The sequence below is a fragment of the Squalius cephalus genome, assembly GCF_949319135.1.
Source record: "Squalius cephalus genome assembly, chromosome: 19".
Taxonomy (NCBI): domain Eukaryota; kingdom Metazoa; phylum Chordata; class Actinopteri; order Cypriniformes; family Leuciscidae; genus Squalius; species Squalius cephalus.
The window spans coordinates 19493344-19518432 of NC_137140.1; the positions used below are offsets into that span (position 1 = coordinate 19493344).

General features: G+C 37.0%; 1 protein-coding gene across 1 annotated transcript in view; it reads left to right on the forward strand.

Moving 5' to 3' along the window:
- shisa9a (shisa family member 9a) overlaps positions 1–23321 on the forward strand; it is a 36095-nt gene extending 12774 nt beyond the window's left edge. The window contains exons 3-4 of the mRNA XM_079851260.1: positions 16871–16996; positions 21811–23321. Coding sequence (XP_079707386.1) covers positions 16871–16996; positions 21811–22214 — 530 coding nt within the window. The 3' untranslated portion in view covers positions 22215–23321. The remainder of the gene's footprint in view (positions 1–16870; positions 16997–21810) is intronic.
- Positions 23322–25089: the final 1768 nt, after the last annotated feature.

Below are 25089 nucleotides of genomic sequence, written 5' to 3' on the forward strand. Positions count from 1 at the left end.
TTCTTTTTGAAAATACCAAAAGGGAATAAAGAATATGCAAGAAATGAATGAGAGCATGTCAAACACGTGCTGTATCCAGTTTTTGGGTTGTGACCCACCAGTTAAGAACCACTGGCCTAACTAATAGCAGGAAAGTTAAAGTTGACACGACGCAGAAGTTGCAATAGTCTTTTCTTTCATATTGTGTTGTACACAAAAGTACGATTTTTTGATATTTTTGAAAGAAGTCTTTATTCTCACCCAGGCTGCATTTATTTAATAAAAAAATACAGTAAAAACATTAATATTGTGAAATATTATTACAATTTAAAATACTTGTTTTCTGTTTTAATATATTTTAAAATGTAATTTATTCCTGTGATGATAAAACTGAATTTTCAGCATCATTATTCCAGTCTTCAGTGTCACATGATCCTACAGAAATCATTCTAAATATGCTTATTTTCTGCTCAAGAAAAAAATCTGATTATTATCAATGTTGAAAAGAAAAAAAAAATCAGGATTCTTTGATGAATAGAAAGTTCAAAAGAACAGCATTTATCTGAAATAGAAGTATTTTGTAACATTATACAATACTGTTCAAAAGTAAGTTTTTTTTAAAGAAAGTAATGCTTTTGTTCCACAAGGATGTATTAAATTGATCAAAAGTGACTGTAAAGACATTTGTCATGTGACACTGAGGACTGGAGTAACGGTGCTGAAAATTCACCAGAATAAATTAAATTTTAAAATATATTCAAATAGAACACAGTTATTTTAAATTGTAATATTTCAAATTTTTTGGATCAAATCCTTGGTGAGCAGAAGAAACTTATTTTAAAAACATTGAAAAATCGTACTGATCCCAAACTTTTGAACGGCAGTGTATATCTGAGTGAAACGGCTTTCCAAAAAAATAAAAAAATGTAGGACGGGACTTTGTCCATCGGGTTCTGATGGGATCATTGTGGTTTGCAATTTGCTGTGATCTCTTGTGATTGACAGTTTGTCATCAGAGAAGAGATGTCGTTGCAAGAGGGAGGGAAGTTATTTTAAAATAACTAAAATTTCTAAAATATTAAAAATAACGACGTGCATGCCATGGATAAACCATTTATAGTAAATACTGCAATATTCTATAAAAAATATGAATTGTTCATTTTGATTTCATGGTGACAAAGCCACATGTTGTTTCCAAGACAATGACGTCACCATGGCATATCCACAAAATGGTTTACTTTTATATATCCAATTAACAGATGTTTTTTGCAAAGCTTTCTCTGCTGTAACATTGCAAGTGTGTTTCGCTGTAATCCTGCCATGATGTTTGATATTTCTAAGCTTCTCATCTCTTGAACTCTCATGTTCTCATGCTCTCCATTGGCAAAAGAGCTTCAAACTTTTCTAAAAGGGATATTGAGGTTCCATATGAGATTACCTTTTACATGGATTGTTCACCCTTGGAAGAACTGCGTGCCTTGGCATCAGTCTTTTTCATTTAACGGCACGAGATCCTTCGCCTTGCAGCACCGTTTCTCCAATACTGCTGCTGTCACCCTGTTTCATATCCTGGAATGATCCTTCTATTGGAAAATAATGCCAAATGAGAGAATAAGAGAGGAGGCCTGGAAGAGGCTGTGTAGATCACTAGAGCACTTTGGACTTCGTGAAAATGTGATCTCGACAATATATTTGATATAAATAAATTCAACCGCACAGCTCCCAAACTTCCATACACTGAGGTATACGCCCATTTGGAAAGAGTAGCAACTATCTGAGGTAGTTTGAGTGATGCAGTGAGCAGGACATTTAAACCAGCTATTCAATGAGTAAAATGCATTAAGAGACCTAGTTTAAATACTCCCTTTTCAAACTTTATTTATGTACTTTTTTACAACAACATATTATTTTAACATATTTTAACTCGCACACTCCCGGAGGACCCCGGTTTGAAAACCTCTGCACTAAACCAATGAAAGTCATTTTTTTAACTAAAAGGTTTAAAGAAAAGGTTTTAGGTTCCTTTTCATTTGAAATGCTTATTCTGTTTTATTTTACAGAATATTCACTGCTAAAGATCATGCTTTATTCATCACAAATAAAATTGCCAGTCATTGTTTTCTCAAACACCCGAAGACAAAAGCCAAATTGTGACTTAATTAGCAATAGCCTTATATGACCCCACTGTCCACATCCTCAGTCGTACACACAGCGTACAACAAAAGCCACAAAACAATGGTGTCCCAGAGAGGGCAATGAGTGTCTCACGGGCGCTGATACTTGACATCTGGCAATCACTGTGCTTCCCTCTTCCTGCCATGGCTGCACTTTGCTAATGTCAAGAGCAAGTGGGAGACACGCAGAGAATAGTCCTCTCTGATTTGCAGAAGATATCACTTGCGAGCTCAGATGCCCTTCTGCCATCTCCATCCCAGAGGGATGTGCAGCTCCCGAAATACCCTCCTGCATCTTTAATGAGAAACTGGAAAGGTATCTTATAGTCACATTGTTGACTTGTTCTCAGTCTATGTGCTTTGTGATAACCTTGACATATTTAACCTCAAACACCCTGAGGAGTCTGGGGATTTTCAGACAGATGCTATTGCAGTGGATGGTTAGAAGTGGATGCCACACAGATAAATCGTAGTAAATGTATAGTAATAAATGGGGTATCAAAACAGATGGCGCAGGTTTGATTGACAGACATATGGTATAGCAGATGCAAACACATTTTTCTCCACCTGCTAAAATCTCAAAATGATCTCTTTGTTGTAGGTTTGACTTTGGTCTAGCGATGTAAACAACTGTAAACTTTAAAAATTCCTTTATTCCTTTACTCCCTGAAATGCACTGATTTGCATTACTTGGTTACTTTTTATGGAAAGCAATGAGTTACGTCACTTTTGCGTTACTTTTTCTCATCTGGGCTGGGCAACAAAAGTTCTGTTTTTGGCAAGTGTAAGGTAAAGGCCCTTTCACCTATTTTAACGGTCTGAAACGCAAGTATCAAGCGCAAAACGCAAGTAACTTTGTGGGCGGGTCCCGGGCGCTGTTGCTATTATACCGGCGGGATAAATGACTCTTGTGCCCGACGCAAATCTAAAATGGGTTGGTCTGAAGTAGCTTCATTATTCATAGGTGTGGTTTGGGCATAACGTGAAATAAACCAATCAGAGCGACATCTCACATTCTCTTTAAGAGCAGGTGCGCTTGTTCCATGGCGGATTGCTATTATAACGGCGGATTTGCCAGGCGCACGCCAGGAGCGGTTCACAGCCGAGGAGACCGACGTTCTCGTCAGGGACGTTGTGGATGGAGAAACACACCCAAATTAACTTCGATTAAACAGGCGCATGATAATTTGGGTAAATGTGTAAGCTTGATGTATGCTTTTATAATAAACTATCTATCTATCTATCTATCTATCTATCTATCTATCTATCTATCTATCTATCTATCTATCGTAATAATGTATGATTTGCAAAAATGAAACCTGCTGCGTCTGTGTGTAGATGAGATAAGCAAAGTGTATGCGCATTGTGCACTCTACATTGATTATGGCCAAGCATGCGCCCTTAAAATAGCATATGAATAACATGCGCAACGCACCACTGACTTTAAACTATTTTTTTTCGGTCAGTGGCGGAATTGTTTTCTAAACCTGCAAAATAGCATGAGGGAACGTTTGCGCCGGAACACGCCTCCTCTTTGCGCTGAACCGCCCCCGGGAGCGCAAGTGTATTTTTTTAGTTAACCGACGTGCGTCTGTGGAGGGAAAAGTCCTCTGTGCGTCGGGTGCAAAATAGGAATGATACATGCGTCGGTGTACAAAGTCAATTGCGCTGGGTGCAAGATAGGGCCCCAAAAGTGCAAATGCAAATTCACGCCTGTACAGTAGAGGGTGCTGCTCAAACAAACCTTTCATCTGTGCTGCCATTCTGGACTCTCAATACTTGAGATCAGGAATTGGATAATTGTTATAAAATTAAAAATTGTATTCCACTTATCAGTTCCTGTGTGTTGCATTCAAGTGCAAGAAGACGCAAAAGAGATCTCAATACAGCACTCGCACACTGTTTTCTGTGCTAGGCATATCCAGAACAGTGCACAAATACACACAGAATTATGTCAAAATATCCTCGTAAACACAGTCGGTTTTGTCTTAAGTGAGCGTAAACAGTTAAGAACGTGTGTAACAGTGTATTGTATACTTGTATTGGGTCTTAAAGTGACAGCAGCCTAATAAACCTTCTGCTGTCTGTCATTACTGTTAATCAAAGAACAAAAGGAAATCACTCACTGGTCTTGACTGAATAACTTTTGTAAATTTAATAAGGATTAATCTATATTTTATTTATAAAAAGAAAACTGTGCTGTGTTATTTTACATTTAATTACAATTGATGAACTTTGTTCAGTATTTATTTGTGCTATTGCTAATTTGCTTATTTTTTATTGTTGTATTACTGACTGTACTTGTCTTTAATAATGTTTGAAATTTATATAAGTCTAGGTTATTAGTTAGTTGTTCTCTAGGCTGCTGATTTTTTCCATGGTATTCAGCTGCAAAGACAAAGAATAAATATGTTTGATATCTAAATATATGACTTAATTTTTTTTTTTACCATTTTGGAATCGCTAAAATTCAAATGATACCCAAAACCCTATTTGCTTTTCTTTAATCAAAACAAACTCAAAATTACACTTGTTATCTGGAAACAAAAATACAGGAAACAGGGGCCCGTTCTTCGTACGTTGCTTATTACATCCGAGATCAAATTACACATCCAAGATGATATCATCGTGCGAATCATGATCTGGCTAACTCGGTTCTTCGAACACACTTGCCGGATATGATTAGTATAGCTGGATTGGGTTATCTGAGATAATTGCGCGTTCATGCGCTGGTTAAAAGGGGATATGTATCGATAGTAGAAACATTGATCAGCAACGCTGCTATTGGCTGCTCAGCGTGGCCAAAGAGCGCGCTCAGTTTTTCTCCTCAGCAGAGCAAGAACTAATAGTCGAAGTTTATTCGGAATTTTAATGTTTAATCAAAACGCCAGGGAACACCTCAAAGTCTGCAAAAGCCAGGAGAGAGGGCTGGCAAAAAGTAGCAGACAATTTAAATCCGTTAGAAGTGGCCATGTTAGATGTTTTTATCACTTATTAGCCTATATTTTTGTATTTTAATAATTGCATAATTACTTTGTGCATTGTAATGTCAGTCACCATACTAGAACATGGGAACAAATAAAAGTGAAGTACAAAATTATTCTACATAATGGTAATTTTTAGTTATAGTCTCTTTTATAAAAGGCACTGTTAAATAAATGGTTGTCTGATTATAAAAGCAACCAAGAAAAAGGCTGAGAAAAAAATAGAAAAGATCTTAGTAGCCTACACTGTAAAATAATTTTTGCTGCATTAAATTAAGGCTGTATAGTCATTTCAACTGTTAAATCTTGAGTAATGATGAATTGCTTTGACTTGTGAAAGTGAAAACTGATAAACTTATGTTAATGTAAAAATATTTTGCCACATTTTTCCCCAGTGTAGTTCATTGTAATGACATTGTGTTTTCCTCTTTTGTGCACTTTTACATAATACACACTTGTATCTGTTCCCAAGAAAGTGGTGGCTGAAATATGTGCAGTAAGTGGACATTTTCTAATTTTCCAAAGGAAAGAAAGTATAAGACTTTGTAATGTCCATTTGTTTCCATTGCACTGGACAGTGAATAAACCCTCTCAGATAACTGTCATATGGAGGAACTAGCCTACCTGCAAGTGCATAAATAACTTTACTTCATTTATACTTGTATGCTTTATGGCTGCAATATAAGTTGCCGGATTCCACATCTACAGAAAGGCCTACAGAAGAGTCTGCACAGACAGAGGAGACATACAGTAGGCCTACAGGTGGGCAGTGTATAGCCAACTTTTCCTTTGTATTTGTTGCATGAGGCATGTGTCTAATATCTCTTGTTGCAGGCACTTGAGCTCTGGCTTTTCTTTACAAAGAACAATTGAAATAAAACTCAAGGAACTAAGCATATTTGTCTTTTATTAAACATTTAATGAAAAGTGTTTTTTTTTTGGCAATGTTGTGTAATATGGCACATGCAACAATGTCACAGGCCCTGTCAGGTGTGCAACCCTCAGACTTTTCAGACTGAAATCTTCCCTTTAGTTAGCCAAAGTTCATTTCATTGTGTGCCCTTGTCCTGGCTAGAGCTGCATTGTAACTGGTTTGGGTCAGGGAATGGGGTCATAAAACACCTGTCTGCAGGCAGGAACATGTCATAATCACCTATGAAAAAATGCAGTTCTGTTAGGATCAGCATAAGTTTTTTTTATTTTTTATTTAACCTTTATTTAACCAGATGATCTCATTGAGATTTAAAACCTCTTTTGCAAGAGTGTATGTAATACAGTGAGCTTGATATTTAATTGTGGAACTTTTCTTACCACTTTCAAATAATGTGCATAAATGTGAATCTCTGAAAATTCTTAAGTCATGCACAGATCCTGGCCATTTTGCTTTCACATTTGTGACCCTGGACCACAAAACCAGTCTTATGTCTATTTTTTCTAAAATTGAGATTTATACATAATCTGAAAGCTGAATACATAATCTTTCCATTGATGTATGGTTTATTAGGATAGGACAATATTTGGCCGAGATACAACTATTTGAAAATCTGGAATCTGAGGGTGCAAAAAAAACGAAATATTGAGAAAATCGCCTTTAAAGTTGTCCATTTCTATTGGCGATAGTGCTGCATCCATTCACAAAAATAAATGTTTTATATATTTAAGGTGGGAAATTTACAAAATATCTTCATGGAACATGATCTTTACTTAATATCCTAATGATTTTTGATATAAAAGAAAAATCTATAATTTTGACCCATACAATGTTTTGTTGGCTATTGCCACAAATATACCCGTGCAACATAAGACTGGTTTTGTGATCCAGGGTCACATTTGTGATATGGAAGATTTTAGTCAACTGCCTTTTTTTAATTTGATATAATATTACTAATCTGGAATATTAAGAATCACAGTAGTAACTGGGCTGCACATTTACAATGTGAATCCCCTTTCTGTTCACATAATCCCCTTCATTGAGGCCTTGATGGCAGTCTATGGTAGCCTATAGTCTATGGTACCAATCACGTTAGTGAAGCCTGAGTGACATATCTGTAATCGGCATGGTCATGATTATATGATCTTCATAAAAAATTATGATAGCCTAAAAAAAACAAAAAAACTGCTTTACAACATTGGGTCTTAAGTGGCTTGGAAATGCCACAAAAAACAAACAAACTAAAACTGTTTTTTAAACATAAAAGCGACAAAAAACGACAATCTCACCAATCACGAGAAAAAATATATATCTCAGAAAGAAAGTGCACTATCGCGCTGCGCTGGACTTCCCGTATCAGCTCCGCTTATGAAGCCGGGATCTAATCCTGTTAACATGAAATAAGCCTGCTCCCGAGCAGCTTTAAGTTTGCGCACATGTTGCTATGACAGCAAGTCCAGGATGAGCGTTGAAGAACCAAACAATCCAAGATCATGCCAAATCGCCAACAATCAAATCCAGCTAAGTGAGTTAGCGACGTACGAAGAACGGACCCCAGAACAACACATTTTAGAAGATAAAGACAAAACATGCCTATAAATACACAGGGACAAACTAGGGACTAAACAAGATGATTAACTAGACACAGGTGTGACACATGAGGGCCAAATCAAAAAGCATGGAAACTGATGAGCCGTTTCTCAATAGTTCTGACTTGCGTCCTTGGTAGTTTAGACTTGGCAAGTTCGACTCATGAGTACTAACTCCCGAGAACGCAAGTACGGTAATTCTGCAAATCGTACAGCAGCGCGATTGATAACGTCACTCAGCTTGCTCTATAGCTACACTCCAGTTATCTGTATATATATTTACAATAAAACGAAATATGTTATACAACACCACCCTGCCTCTTTTCATTTTCATATTAATAGCCACACAAATGTGGTTCAGGCAACAGGTACATTGACTATCTTCACTGCAATATATGAAACATATTAATACTCTATGTGGTTCAGGCGATATGTGCATATATACCCTGATTATCTTCACTGTTGTCACGGGTATCTGGACTCACTCTTAGTTTAACTTTCATGGACTTTCAGTTTGTTGTCATCAGTCACGTTTCTTTGTCTTTGTTTCCCACCACTCATCTGTTCCCATGGACACTAATCTTCCACCACAGCACATCATTTAGTTTGTTACCTCTGTGTATTTAGTTCCTCTGTGTTCAGTCTTTAAGTATAAGTATAAAGTATAAGAAGCTATACAATAGAAAATAAAGACAAGCAAACAATTTAGGCAAACGTAAAGTCAGCGCTATAGTACAACGGTACAGTTATGATGGTTTTCTTCTCCACCATTGACGCTTTATAGTTGAAAAGCACCATAGCTTTCTATGATACCTGGCTGTTTCAAGTCCGCACAAGTCACCTCTCCATGCATCTTTGATAAAAGAGGCAGAGATTGAACACACCCGGGGTTTGAACTGTACTTGGATGTGAACGTTGAATTGAAACAGTACTTGGGCAGCGACTGATGACATTTCACAAGTCCACAAGAACACAAGTACAGAAAAGAATTGAAAAACGGCTATGAACTACGACAAAGGAAACAGTGCAAAACCAACTCAAAGTCCAACTCAAGCAAAAAACTAACACAGATCAGACGTGACACCTTCAGAGTTTATAGGTTTATCGGATGGATGGATAGATAGATCTTTAATAACGTTAAAAAAAATTTAGTTGGACATAAGTCTAATGTTTTTAAACATTACTAGTATGTACTCATTCAAAGGTAATGTTCCTATAATACATGCAAAATGATCAAATAGAGAAAACACTCCCTTAATGTTTTTCTAATGTTCACATAACCAAAAAAAAAAGGTTTTAAAACATTTTAAAAAATTGGATGTTTTGAACATTTAGAAATAACATTTTCATACTTAATGGGAAGTTAGCAAAACGTTCTTAGAGCATATTTTTGTCTTTATCCATGCACACACAAACCTCAAATCAAAGTGAAAGGGCATTATAGTCCATCCATCATGTGTCTAACAAGGACAGATGGATCTCTCAAATCAAAGTGGTGACATTTTACGAATCAGCAGCTGCAGTGAACACAGGGCACATACGACGCGTTTGCTGTCCCATTCAGTTGATGGCTATCCTCTTGATTTAATTGTTTCCTGGAGAGCAGAGCAATTTTGACTTTTCTCATCAGAAATTGTGTAGTAGAAGCTGTCAAATGAAAGCGTAATGATTTTCCTAAACCAGACGTCTATTATAATAGCACAGCACTGTCCAGCGGTGGCAGTTTGCTGTTTTAGACACACAGGAGGCTTCTGACCCAGATACAAGAAGGAAAACACCCATGCATAACTTAAGGTGCTACATCTTTTTCAGGCCAGTAATGTATTAACTATAGGGTGCTGGAGCGAGACAGGGTGGCATGACAGAGTTGTTCTGCAAACCCTTGCATTCTTTCAAAAAAGACGGTGCTTTTCAAGGGGATTTAGTTGGCTGAATGATATTTGGGTTCCTTATCTGACTCAGTGGAGCATTTAGACTATCAGTGGTGTTCAGGCGGTGCCTGGATCTTTCCTTACATAATACGAGTAGTCGCATTTTAAACCTGTAATAGATTACCTTCAGAACCTTTGTCCATTACCTGGCCTTGAATGCATTTAAAAACTAAATCCGATGTTGTTTCACTCATAGCACTCCATCAAAATGATCAATTGGCTGCTTTTAATCTAGACAGATGTTTATGGAGACATATATTCATTTATCTTCAATAGATATTAGCTTGTCATGCAAGAGTTAGATTGGATCCCTTTTTTCAGATTAATTTTAATTAGTTAATTGCGAAACCAGTTTTTTGCTGTTTCATTCCATCATTAGGCCCTAGTACAATAAGTTTTGGGAGCATCAGTTAGAAAGAATGGCTTGAATAGGATAGACAAATTGCATAAAATCTGTTAATGCAAAACTGTGTTACTGTATTATTAATTGATTTAACTGAGTTATAATTTAAAAACATGCATATATTTTTATCAGAGTGTCTATTTAAACCAAGGGCAAATAGCCCAACTTGTTGCGTCAGCTTTTAACACGAATCCGTCTTTTTCCAGTCTCATTCTTCTCCCTTTCCCATCGCATATCAGCTCAAAGAGGCGATTGTTTTAAATAAAAATGAAGAAAATATTCGAAAAGTGGAAATAAAGTGTCAAACGGTGTGGGAATAAAGTGTTTATCAGGTAGGGTTAGAGGGTGGGTAGGGGAGGCCTTTGGTAACAAGGCGAATTAATGTCCCAAAAAGACTGCATTCATTTATGATTTTAATAAATATAACCACTGAAAGTTGTTATTATTGCATACTGTTTTATAATATACTGCCACTATTTGCACAAAGAATAAATAGCATCTAACTACTATTTACACTTTGTGCAAAGAAAATACTGCAATTTTTACTTAGTGTAAATAGCATCTATCTTAGTGTTATTAGTTATCCTTCATATTTGTGGTGGGTTTGAAAAATCTGAACTAAAAAATTCTTATCATTGAATCCTGTATACATTATTTTCACAATCAGATTTCCACATACTCTTTTCATTTTGAGTGCCTGGCAGTTTCTCATTTTTAATTAACACTCTTTCTCATATCAGCTCAGTGGATCTGAAATATATCGTGCTACATCTTTTGTCTGACTTTCAGGCAGTTTGAAATGAAACAATACTCTGACATTTGTAGGTTGTTGGTAATGACTCTGTGTGGATTTCTGTGGCGCTCTCTCATGAGAGGCAGCATCCTGCATGTCTAATGAGCACTAGTGAGCAAATAAACATATGGAGTGGATAATGAGGACATCAGTGTTTATAACACCAAGCAGTCCAATCTCACACTCTCTAAGAGTTGGCACATTTACGGATGTTTAACATGGTTTACACTGTATATTTTATTGTCTACCTTTTTATCATCATTCGCCCATTTATTTGATCATGTTAGTTTAGGAGTATATATATATATATATATATATATATATATATATATATATATATATATACATACAATATATCTTTCTCCTCTTGTCATTCAGTGTGGAGTAGATGTGCACAGAAGTCAAGAAAACAAATTTTTATGATCAAGTGCACTTTGACCTCATTTTTAAAGGAAGAAAATGCTCTGCCACTCTGATTTAGTGCCCATTTAAAGCACAATAGCGGATCATGATAGAAGCAAACAGCTTTCATACACACACACTGCTTCTCTATCGCTCATATGCAGCAGTTTCACAGGATTGTGCTCTCTTCTCACATTCAAAATGAATTGTGACCTAACTTTTTCAGAGCAGCTTATACGTCTATCCGGCTGCTGCTGCTATCTGTCTGTTTGAATGGGTGTTGTTAATAGTGCCAAATAGAACTGGTCAAGTTAATCAAGTCAGTAAAATAGTAATCAAATTTGTCCCTGCACAAAGAGTATAGTAGTGGTTATAAGTTTACATATACCTTGAAAACTGTTTATAATTTTAAGAGGGATCATAAAAATAGCATGTTGTTTTTTAACTAGTAAAAAATTGCTAGAAATTTGATGAGTATTATTTTACAATAAATTACCGTAGTCAGATATATGCCAGTGTAAGAAATGTAATTGTTTACCACTGTAATTGTTTTTAAGTCACTATAATGGTGATTAGTGTTTGCTTGTGATCTTTGATGATGTATATTCATATTCAAATTTCTGATCTAGCCAAGTCAGAAGTGTGACAAATGAAAACATTTGTTAAAACGATGACAAGCTAGAATATAAAATAAGCCAATTGGCTGATTTTAACTTAATCAAACCATTTTTTTTATTAAGCATGAAGATTTACCAATGACTTATCAACAAATTTCCAATAACCAAATACCAATCATTAATTTTTAATTCATAACTGTTTGTGTGAATGCGTGTGTGTGTGTGTGTGTGTGTGTGTGTGTGTGTGTGTGTGTGTGTGTGTATACGTACAGGTGCTGGTCATATAATTAGAATATCATCAAAAAGTTGATTTATTTCAGTTATTCCATTCAAAAAGTGAAACTTGTATATTATATAGACTCATTACATGCAAAGTGAGATATTTCAAGCCTTTATTTGTTATAATTTTGATGAGTATGGCTTACAGCTTATGAAAACCACAAAATCAAAATCTCAGAAAATTAGAATATTACATGAAATCACACAGTAATCACACCGTGATACCATGGTCATTGAAGCAGGTTTGGGTTATTTTGGTATTGTGGGCAGGTGCAAATCCTGCTGGAAAATGAAGTCAGCATCTCCACAAAGCTTGTCTGCTGAAGGAAGCATGAAGTGCTCTGGAAATGTCCTGGTAGACGGCTGCGTTGAGTGGACAGCACAGTGGACCAACACCAGCCGATGACATGGCTCCCCAAACACAGACTGTGGAAACTTCACACTGGACTTCAAGCATCTTGGATTGTGTGCCTCCCCATTCTTCCTCCAGACTCTGGGACATTGGTTTCCAAATGAGATGCAAAATTTGCTCTCATCAGAAAAGAGGACTTTGGTCCACTGTGCTTTATTAAATCCAGAGTCAACGCAGCCGTCTACCAGGACATTTTCAGAGCACTTCATGCTTCCTTCATTTTCCAGCAGGATTTGCACCTGCCCACACTGCCAAAAGAACCAAAACCTGGTTCAATGACCATGGTATCACTGTGTAATTACTGTGTGATTTCATGTAATATTCTAATTTTCTGAGATTTTGATTTTGTGGTTTTCACAAGCTGTAAGCCATAATCATCAAAATTATAACAAATAAAGGCTTGAGATATCTCACTTTGTATGTAATGAGTCTATATAATATACAAGTTTCACTTTTTTAATGGAATTACTGAAATAAATAAACTTTTTGATGATATTCTAATTATATGACCAGCACCTGTATATATACGTATATATATATATATGTAAGGGATAATGTATAGCGAGGCGGTTGTTATAGCTAATAACAACCCCGACAGGCTGAATGGGACCCCGACGCGAAACGGAGGGGTCTTGAATCAGTCTGAAAGGGGTTGTAATTCACTATAACAACCGCCTCGCTATACATTTTCCCGCTTATTACATGGCTACCTACAAAATAAATAAATAATTTGACACAAAATATTGATTTAAAAAGTGTATTGCTTCCGCTAAAGAAAATAGTCCGTTCCGCGTCCATAGCAATGCTCTGTTTTTCATGGCAACGGTCTGTTATACTTCGCAGCGGTCTGTTATCAAGAAATAACAGACCGCATTCTACATTGGAATTCAACCAAGCCATGTAATATATATATATATTCTTATATATATAGTCTTTCATTACCTCCTAACAAAAAAAAAAAAACTCTGTAATCAACTCGGCTGTCACCACTCTTAAAAATCAGTGATTATGCTTATCTCTCTTCACATTTGCTGAAAACAGCAACTGCTGTAAGCTGTCGTCTCACTGAATATTTTCCTTAGGATATTTTACAGTTCATTTCATTAAGTATCATCCTTCCCTCAAAGCTTATATACATAGATAGCTCAAAGCTTATATATATATATATATATATATATATATATATATATATATATATATATAGAGAGAGAGAGAGAGAGAGAGAGAGAGAGAGAGAGAGAGAGAGAGAGAGAGATATAGATGACATCAAAAGCTGTGCTGCACACAGCTGTTAGCGAAGTGTCACAAAATACAACAGATGCCACTGTTACCGTTAAACTTTGACTGACAAACATACTAAGGTCTGTATTACAGGGATGATCCGCTGTGGGCTGTTATGGGCCGTTTTACATCCACGTTTTTAAACCTGGTCCATCGTAGCAGATCACACTGCAGTCCACTAATACCAAAGTTGGATGTGATCCCAGCAAAACCTCAAAACCTTTTTCTCCTCAGTGTCAGATAACAATTGTTAATTAATGGGCTTGTTAATGTTTCCTTGTTCGGCGGGCTAGTGGAGATGGGGTATTTAACAACACAGGAACAAACACCGAAGGTCCATCAATTGCAAACACTGAGCTTGCTTAGCATGTGGGTGGTGGAACCCATACAAGAGGCTGGCTGCATGCACTGCAAACAGAGCATGAACGCGTGTGTTGCCATGACGAGAGCGATAGCACAAGGAGAAGATGGTGTAAAGGCAATTTGCAACCAAACACTTGGGAGGAAGTTCTCCCAGTGGAAATGAGTCAGCTTCTTACACAAAACAAAACAAACACTAAGATACCCAGGAAATTGAATAGAACCAAGCATGGGATCACTCCCACTTACTGCTACTTCTGTCAAATTTTCAAAAGAGTAGGCCGAAAAATCTGTGGTGTACAAAATGAACAGCATGTATACTTAACAGGAACGTTTTGGCCCAAGAAAACGACAAATGTCCTTCAAAAAAGAGGTGTTTATCTCTCCATTTTTATTATTATTATATATTTGCTTTGATTGACTTCATGGAGTTTATTTTTCTTTTTGATCTCGCCAACCTTGAGATACATACTTGGTGTGCTGCGGCTCGCCACTCACGTCATTATGTGCTCAGCTCGCCACTTACAGTTTGCCTGAGGTCACAGATCTGAGGACACTCATCGCACTTAATAATGTCTTGCTGACCTTTGCCCTTTGCCTGTTAAAGATTAAATGCCAATAGCAGAAGTGATTCATTGGGACTTTGGCTGAACACTTACAAAACATTTACTGTACACAAATGAATATTTCCAAATGAATGAAAATATGACTTTGATATGAAGTATTGAAATGACATTCTGGCAAAAATCAATTAAAAAGACACAATAAAATAAGATATGAAGTATTTAAAGGGCATGTAAAATCGCTCCCCTAACTGAAGAATTGAAGTCACTTATATTCACCAAAGCTACATTTGATCAAAAATACAGTAAATTTGAGTTGCCATCACTCCAGTCTTCAGTGTCACATGTGTTGGGGGTAACGCAAGTTATGTAATCAGATAAAAAAATTCAAGTAACTAGTAAAGAAATGCATTGCTTTTAAATTCACAAAAAAATATCTGAGTTATCTCCTGTCCCCATGTTGAGAGAAATCAAGATTTAGTGCAGAGGCGTTGTGTGCGCTGTGTAAACATGATGGTTATTGTAGTTCTAAAGTAAATGTGAGCTTTTATTTACTCATCTCATTTGCACAAAAACAGATTCAAATTCAAATGCAAATTCAGAATATTACTCAAACTGGCAGTACAGTAATTATATATGCTAAATAACACAAATATACTTTATGTATTTAATCTCACTTTATTAACCAATGTCTTCGCTGCTGACCTTTGATGATCCAATTCAGCCATAGGAATAGGAATAATATTAATATTAATGCCTACAGCATATTGATCAACGAGATATGGCACTAAAGCTTAAAACTTCTTACATCAAGCTTTATCGAAATAAAACTGAACACTTCAATATTGCATTTGACACAGGCTCAGTCAAGCTCAAGTCCTCAAAAAGGGCATAAGTGAACCAATATCCTTCAAAATGGTCTCTTCAATATTATGGATACATAAAATAATGTTAACTCTAATTAAAGCCTAAAAAGTCAAAGCCCACTTGCACTGGACATGCTGGTTTTGGCCTCATCAGCAGCCATGTCCTCATCTCAAATATAAAACACACTTGCAAACCAGCAGCTACCAACTAATACACTCACATTCGTGTAAAGTAGACTTGTTGACAAGTCTGGGTGAGTAAGGGCAAAACACACAGAATATAGTACCTTCAATGCCCTGTTGATGGCGATATTGCTTCTTTTGTAACAGAAAAAAAAATGCTGCAGAAAAAGTTAGGTGCCATGCAAAATGTAATGCATAATTACATTACTCATTAAAAATGTATTGGAGTAAAGAGTACATACATATTTAAAAATGTAGAGCGTAAAAGTTGCTAATATCCTTGAAGTAGCCAAAATGATGCTCAAGTACAGTAACTAATGACCTTTACTCAAATACTTTACCACTGGTGCACTCAAAGTGTTCAGTATCCGTTTCCCTGAGTCATTCCCATAAAAGGATGTAACGATGTACTTCTATTAGCAAATAAATAATATTTTCCACGCGCTTCTTCGGCAAAACAAAGGAAAATAATCTGTTATTATTTGACAAAAACATTAGAGAAAAGAAGCGTACTAAGTGCTAATGGGTGTACAGTATAGTCTATAGTGTTTTTCAGAAGCTCTGTTGAGCAGTAATCTGTGTGATGTCTGGTGTGGTATGACTCACTGCGTGGCGCTCAGTACAGACGTGTGTCAGCAACCCTGCTGCAGGGCTAAGTGATTAATTAGTCACAACAGGAGCTCTGCGCTGACAACTCTGCCACGCAGGTTACACCTCTTTGATCGTCATTCACCGCTGACAATTCATCTCTATGAACAGGAGGAAGTCAAGGGAGGAAATCAATGAGAGCGGCTGTATATACATACCATCACTTATTCTTTGACTGTCACATCACAGGAGGCAGATTGGACCGGGTTGTGACACTAGCCGCACACACGCACATCGCACAGCTCATTATCAGATCCATTCAGTTGGATTCTTCTTTCGTCTGCCTGCGACCTACTGTATGTACAAAAAGTTTTAGAGCCTTTAGGTGTCTGTTTCTTTTTTGTTATTGGTGGCAATCCCAAGTGACACTAGTCAGCAGTAAGCAAGACATATTATTAGGGATGACTGAAAAAAATCTGTAAATTAAGACCAAATAATGATGCAACCCTTTAACAATGTTTTGTTTTGTTTGCAGAAGGCGGCCAGATAAACAACATGATGCAAACGCACCAGTATCCAGCCCTCAACCAGCTGTCCCATGTCTATGAGCAACAGCAATTGGCAAAAGAGCTCAACAAATACGCCTCACTGAAGGCCGTGGGTAAGGATGTACACTCGAAAGGATCATTATTAGCATGTCAGTGTTATACTCTCATGTGGATCTTTCCTGTACAAAACTCATAAATTATTCCTCTTATTGAACAGCATTTACCACAGAATATTTTAGAAATGATTAATGTATTCCAGAGTAAGAGGCTTTGAGAGCTGTTTTATCACTGAAAGAGAGTCACTGAACCTCATTACAGTTTACTTCGGAGTTTTCAAATAATATACACGTGTGTGTGTGTGTGTGTGTGTGTGTGTGTGTGTGTATATATATATATATATATATATATATATATATATTGCATACATACATGAAATGGCAAAGCTTATTTTCAGCAGCTATTACTCCAATCTTCAGTGTCACATGATCCTTCAGAAATCATTCTAATATGCTGATTTGTTCCTCAAGAAACATTTCTTATTATTATCAATGTTGAAAACAGTTGTGCTGCTTAATAATTTTGTGGAGAACGTGATCATTTTTTTCAGGATTCTCAAATGAAAAGTTCAAGAGTTCATCTTTGTAACATTATACATGTATTTACTGTTCATTTTGATCAATTTAATGAATCACCACTGAAAAAAAAGTGTGTGTGTGTGTGTGGGGGGGGGGGGATATTTTGAACAGTAGTGTATTCACAGCCACTTTATTAGGTACACCTTGCTAGTACCGGGTTGGACCTCATTTTGCCTTCAGAACTGCCTTAATTCTTCTTGGCATAGATTCAACAAGTGCTGGAAACATTTCTCAGAGATTTTGGTCCATATTGAGATGACAGCATCACTCAGTTGCTGCAGATTTGTCGGCTGCACGTCCATGATGTGAATCTCCCATTCCACCACATGCCAAAGGTGCTCTATTGGATTGAGATCTGGTGAATATTGAGGCCATTTGAGTATAGTGAACTCACTGTCATGTTCAAGCAGAGCCGGCACCAGTTGAGCACTAAAGAAGGGGTGTATGAAGTAACAAAAGGGGGCGGTGATGCAACACAAACAATCCCCAGATTTGAAAAACTTACAGTATATGGCCCATTCACGTATTTGTCAGACCGTAAACAAACCTATCGCTACAACAACTATGAAACTAAAATCTACTGAAATTTAAAAAATCTCATACCTTTAGCCTACTCAGTATAGAGTTGCATTCTTTATGGCACGGGAAGTTCGTAGCATAATGTGTCAAATGTGTCAATCAAATGTCCGAAACAGACTGTCCTTTACTTAAATGTTGCTATTATAGCCTAATATTAATGCTAGAAAGCCTATGCACTTGGCAACTGTAATTTTTTTAAATAGTCTATTCTATTTCATCATTAAAATCCATTTTCACATTCATTTCACATTCAAAGTTGTATACGGAAATGAAAATAAGCATAACTGGGAAAACTGAAACTAAACTACAATAAATTTGCATGACTTCAAAACTAAATCAAATAAAATATGTTATAATATGAAATGGCATATTAGAAAACTTTAAATCTTTACAACCACCTTGCATTAAATGTGAAAATGCCTCTAGATAGTATAGTCTGAAGGTACAACTTTTTAAAATGTCTTTACATTTAAAGACATTTAAAATAAAAACTAAATACAATATATAACCAAACTAAAACCAACAATGATAGTGCACACTAAACTGAAGACAAATACAACAACATTTAAAATGTAAGACTATTATAACCCTGTGTTGAATTGATAAAAGTGTCATACATGTAATGCCATGGTTTAACTGTAGTATGTTGCTACTATTGTTTCTCCAACTAATCACCTGAGAATTCCTCAATCAATGTGGTGACGCCTAAAGAGAGTCTCACTGATGCATATCATTTATACAGTGAAGTCACTTCAAGCTTCCTCCCTACCAGACAGCTAAATGTTCTGATTTCACCTTATCATGGATGATGTATACTATGAGATCATCGAGCAGAGAAAAACTGACCCTCTGGCATCATGGTTATTTTTTCTTATTTAATTGCCTTCTCCATGAAAATTCCCAAAGGTGCAGAATTGTTAGAGCTGATAAGTCCCAATTCTACAAATCAATACTTCTCTCTCAGTCCCTAAATACATCTCTAAGGTCACAGAATTGGATTTCCACCCGACATAGAAAAGTGGAGCTTCTAATAAAGGCCTGCACTAGAATATCCTCCCACCAAAACCCTTTGAGATCTGATGACACTAACTCCATGCGTGGAGTCACTGAGTTTCGAGCCGATTGATATTTGAACTCTGTCTGGGGGCACTAGTTACAAAACCACGATTCATCTTGATTATGGCTCTTGAGGATGTGCACTGTTGAGCACTGTAATTGATTCACCCGTCTGTTGTGATGATCCATGTATCTGAAACAGGGAGCAGTGCAACTGTGAAAAAAACGTCCACCACGCACAACGTCTCCGTCTTCTCCCACAGGGGCAGACGAGCAATAAATAAGATTTATCATCACACCGCCGACCAAACTCGTTTTAAGCGTGAAAAGTTGATCTTCAAGGTCGTCAAAGCAGCCGACCATCAAAAGCAGATTGAGGAAGTCACACTAGGATGCCCGGTACTCTAAGAGTAATGATCCCCTTACAAACATGAATCACCTAAAGGACACATAACCCAGAGAAACGCGACAGGCAGTACTTACACTGACCACAGATTGAAAACCTTAACTGTTTGTGTGTTAAACTCTTGGATTCAGATGCTAATGTTTCTGCAGGAAAGGTTGGACACTAACTTTACTATTGCACTGCATGTGTACCAACTGTAATGGCTATTTTCGACTGGATGATTATGTCCAATATGTTGTTGTGATAAAATGGAAATCTATTTTCTAAATGCATGTTATTGATCTTATTGTGCACCATTCATCAATGCATGTTTTATTTCATTTATTTATTTATTTAAATTTGAGCTCATAGTTCATCGTCAGAATGTCATTGATCAACTCGATTTTTCATTGAAATGACAGACTTCTCTCCGGTGATGTATGCCGGACATTTCCAGTCATTTAGGGTACGTTTACACGACAACGATATGCTTAAAACGGAGACAAATAACAATAACGGCATGACAAATCAGAAAACACAACGAGAAATCTGAAACACACAAAACGTAAAAGGTATGTATATGTGGCGAATGGAATACTGACTGCTGATTGGACGAGACACCTGTCAATCAAGACATGCAGAAAGTACAGCAAACTGCGGCAGGAGAAAGTCGAATTTATTGATGTTTCATAGATAGGATCACATACTGTACAATTACCCAAAGGTTTCTTCACAATAAACAGAACAAAAATTGACCCTCTGAACCCCCCAGCGGTCCCCCAGGTCCAAGACACTAATCTGTGAAATAAAATTGCAATAAAAAAAAATTAGATACATAAATACAAAACACAGATACAGACTGCAGTATGAGAAACTTAGGATAAGTATAATAACACAGATCATCAGAGGTTTACAAGTTCAAATTGTCCCCCAAATTAAATTATTCCATCTTAAAGCTTTCCTGTCAGTTCATCTGCCGCAGGTTGAGCAGGTTGCTCAAGGGTTGAGGCTCTAGCTTAATTTATTCTAGCCGTTGAAAGTTCTAACATTACTATATCATGAAATTGAAATAGCCAGTGTCGCACAGATACATTTTTGGGAGGGAGCCATCTTTGCGCAATTATCTTTTTGGCAGATGTTGACCTGCCAGACAGATCTTTCTTTGTAGCTGAGTGAAACCTAAATTGGAATCATCATTTAGAAGGAGCACAGCTGGTTGCACTGGTATATCTTTTCCTATCATATCAGACAGTATACTGATGTAATCTTTTCCCAAAACTCACAAACCTTCTCACATTTCCACACCATATGCATGAATGTTCCCACTTGTTGGTAGGGGCAAAAATTACAGTTATGATTTGGAGATGGTTTTTAGTGAGGGAACGTTTCTTTGGTGTCCAGTACAATATATGACTAGATTTGGTCTCCTTTACCCAAATTGTGTTCAGTGGTAATTGTTTTTGCTTAACTTCAAGAGGGCGAGGATAGACAGCTGACACTACTCTTCTTTGAGAGGGATTAAAGAAGCAACTGTGAACTGGGTGTGCTTCAAGAGCTGTTCCCCACGGAACCGAAATTTTCTTTCAGATAGAAGAGCGTTATGTACCCAGTCCAAAAAACCATTACTTGAAATTATGCTACAAAAATTGCCTATCACAGGGAGCAATTGAGGAAAAAGTAGAATAGATGCTATTACTCCTAGATTAAAATTTTATATTGGACTGTTTTGGCACAACAAAATGAACATTATGTTTAATTGCTGTTGTTTCTGTAGAAAAGGTGGCACACTGTGTACCAACTCTAATGGCTATTCTTGGTTGAAAGGTTATAGCATAAATGTTGAAAATGTTATACACATGTTAAAGAGGTCATGGCATAAATAATATATCATTAAGATAGATGAAAGGGTCATATCATATTTTGTATGATATACAAATGACCCTTGAGTATGAATCTTGAATTTATTTGAAAATTAAAATGGTGATGTTCATCTAAGTGAAATGGATTATCAAAATAAAAAAAATAAAAAAATGGCAGGGACTTGGTTCTATCCATCGGTTGTTGATATGATGGAGGCAGATCTGAATGTGAGCTTGAGGTCTATTGTAAGAAAGGGGCGGAGTTTAAGCAGGCAGACTTAGGGGCTGTTTACACGACAACGTTTTCAACTAAAATCGTAAAACTTTTAGTTTCTCACTATATGAAACTTCACATAATTGCAATCTCCCTTGAGCTGAACTAACCTCACTCTTCCTCTCTATGTTTTCATCAGCGGCCAAAGCCAATGGTGATTTCCTCAACAAGCAACACCGTCACTTGGTCGAGTTGGCGGCTAAGGGAAGCCTGCCGCTTCATTCAGTCAGAATGGAGCATGTGGAGCCCACAGCTTCTTATGTCACTGAGGTCCCGTGCCTCAAGCAAAATGGACAGAAGCCCAAAAGCATTAAAGCCAACGTGGCCCATCCCGCGATGGCCTATAGCTCCAATACAATCGCAAACCCCGGCATGCTGAGGAGCTGGGAGAACGCAGAGACTGCGGGTCGCCGCAAAACCTACGGCCCTAGGAAGGTGTGCACGATGGAGCGAGTTAATGAGCTACACACTGCCCGCAGTCATCATTACCTACCAACGCAACCCTACTTTGTAACCAACAGTAAGACTGAGGTGACTGTGTAAGAGGCTGAAAATGCTTCAAAGCAAGTGGCAGAGAGCCAAAAGTGATTATTGTCATGAAAGGACTCTCCACACTGCCCCTAGTGGACTGGAGGCACAACAGGGGTGAGCATGTTACGCTCTCACGATAACATCCACTGACTGTGAGGCCAGGGACACTTGGAAATGTTCACCACAATTTATATCCACTGTAACAATGATGTGTTTGTGTTCTGTCAATGGCAAGGTAAAAGGAAACAGATGTAAAGAATTGGCACACGAAAAGATTCAGATCAATAGCAATAAGATCTAATAAATGTGTACGGAAGGAATGGCTTTGGAGAGATAAGACATTACAGAAATGAAACATACCGGATTATCGATCCCAGATATTAAAGGGCTGGCGTGGAGTATGAAACACAGAGTGATGCTCTTATCTGAAATAATATACTGAAAATTTGTTGGGTGTGATATTGATTTGATGATGGTGGCATGAAGACACTGGGCTTGAGGCTGTGCCTTTTGTTTTCTCATTATAAAACACCTCGGTCAAGCAACTAAACAAATGACGCTTGAAATATGGAGTCAGAAGAGTATTAGCAGTGATGGTCACATTACTGAAAATATAAAATAATGCGGAGGTAGCATTGTCATGCCATGAGCAACACTGTTAAAAAAACATGGAGGCTTGGACACAACTTGTGTTTTTGGAAATATGTGTTTGGTCTCCTTTTTGCGTTACATTCGGCATTACTTTTTTATGTGTACTCTCAAATGCATACGAGCATGTTGAAATATTTGTCAAAATGTCATCAGTAGGTGTATCTGCTGCCACATGTAAGGTTGTTTTGCACTTTTACAAATGTGTCGTACAGAAGGTGCATTTTATTTCATTTTTTCCCCCCAAACAGATACGACTATAAAAGTATATTTATACCATTGACAATATATTTATGCAGATTATACAGTACATTGTGCCAAGAAGTAGCTGGTTGAAGTTGTTGTGTTCAGCATTATTTATTTAAATATAATGATTTATTTTGTTTTATTCAATAGTATGTTCGAGACAGAATGTTTCTAATGGAGTGGTAATTGTGGAGATGAAAACAAAATAAAGCTTTTTCTTTCCTCATTCTCTTCATCCTTATTTTCCCCTTCCATCGCTGTCTTTGATGCTAACAGGATGTTGCATTGTGAGGTTTTTGTAAACAGGTCGATGAACTTTGTTGTATCCAATTGAGTTAATTCAGCAATTCTCCTGCAATCATCTCCTCTGATTGCAGGAGAACCAGATCATGTGGAATAACTCTAGTCTAAGACGGATCCTGTCAGCCTCACTGCCTGGTGAAATTTCTTTCTCCTCCATGCTTCTCAGTTATTCTGTTGTATGTTGTGTGCATGAGCAGTGAGCAGTGCCGTTACTGCTTGTTTGTGCATCGTGAAATCTTACTTTTGCAAATTATTCACTGAAGTTTAAAAAAAAAATGATTTTCCTTTCTTCCATCAATCACTAAAGCTACAATTAAAAAAGAAGCATGAGAATAAATAAAGTATAGACTATAACTCTGCACTGTAAAGCCTTTAAATATTCCATAGCACACACTCTCCTGCCAAATTCAGAGGTCCATCAAAGGCTGTTGTGGTGTTTTGTTAGAAACAGCCAGGGAACAGGCAGCAAGTCTTTCATCTGCTGCAATACCAAGGAAGTCCCAGATGAGGAGCAGGGAAGGAAAGGGCTCTGATTGATTTGATTCAGGCACTTTGAGCAAGAATAAGTCAGCTAATCCAATCCTCAGCTGCACACATTCACCTCTGAACAGGTGCCTGGAAACAGCCAGCGATTGAATGAGCCCGTTTCTGTGGGGGCCTTGTTGAGCTGCCAGAAATCAAAGTTCTGCTCGGCGAATTAAGATCGAGGGTGCAAGTGACCTAGTTAACCGAATCAGTACCGGCCTGTTCAGTATACAGACACATTGTATCTGGAGAGCGGGTGGTCGATTGCATTTGTTTGTTGAGGTCCCAGGCTGAGCATTGCATTTTACTATGGCTTCAACGTCTATATGAACTTGAGAGATAAAACAAAAGATATTATTCTACAGAAAAACTATTATATTAGGCTTATCTGGCTCTCTATATAGGATGTACAGTATTGTCATGTATGCCAAGTTCCATTATATATTATCAACACCAGTGTGATTAATATACATTTTTAAAATTTCAAATTATATAAATATAATGCAAAAAGTGATATATTTATCTTAATTCATTTAGCAGATGCTTTTATCCAAGTGACTTACAAAGAGAATTGTTAAGCATATGTGCTGCAATACAAAACTGTTCAGAAAAGTACCAGCCAGAACAACAATGACTAGATAACAGGGCAATATAATTCTGTGGATGAAATTTATTCAAATGCGTTCTTTATCAATGAATGATTCATTGCTAAATCAGCTGATGCATGAATATTAGTTATGTCAGTTCGTTTCACATATGCTCATAAGCACAAGAATTGACTAGGACCAAAAATCACAGCATATTCACAAATATGAAGCACTTACTGACTCACTGCATTTTATACTCCAGTCAGAAATTTCCAAATTATGCGCACAACCTAATTTCAATTATGGGAGAAATGAGGTTGAGAAATGCTATTGACTGTGATTAATGGACTGAGCCTGAGATAAGTCTGATTGTTATGAGGTTATGATTAATTTGAAGTTAGAAAATGATAATGTGGACTGAGAAACTAATCAGATTCAAGGGCTTATCTTTTTCTTTTCATGTTTCAGTATTGCTACTTGTTCTTATCTATGAGTGTAAAATGCAATTCATTTTGTTTACAGTGAGTTTACATTAGGATGTACCACATGGCAGATACGCTGTCTTTAAAACAGTAATG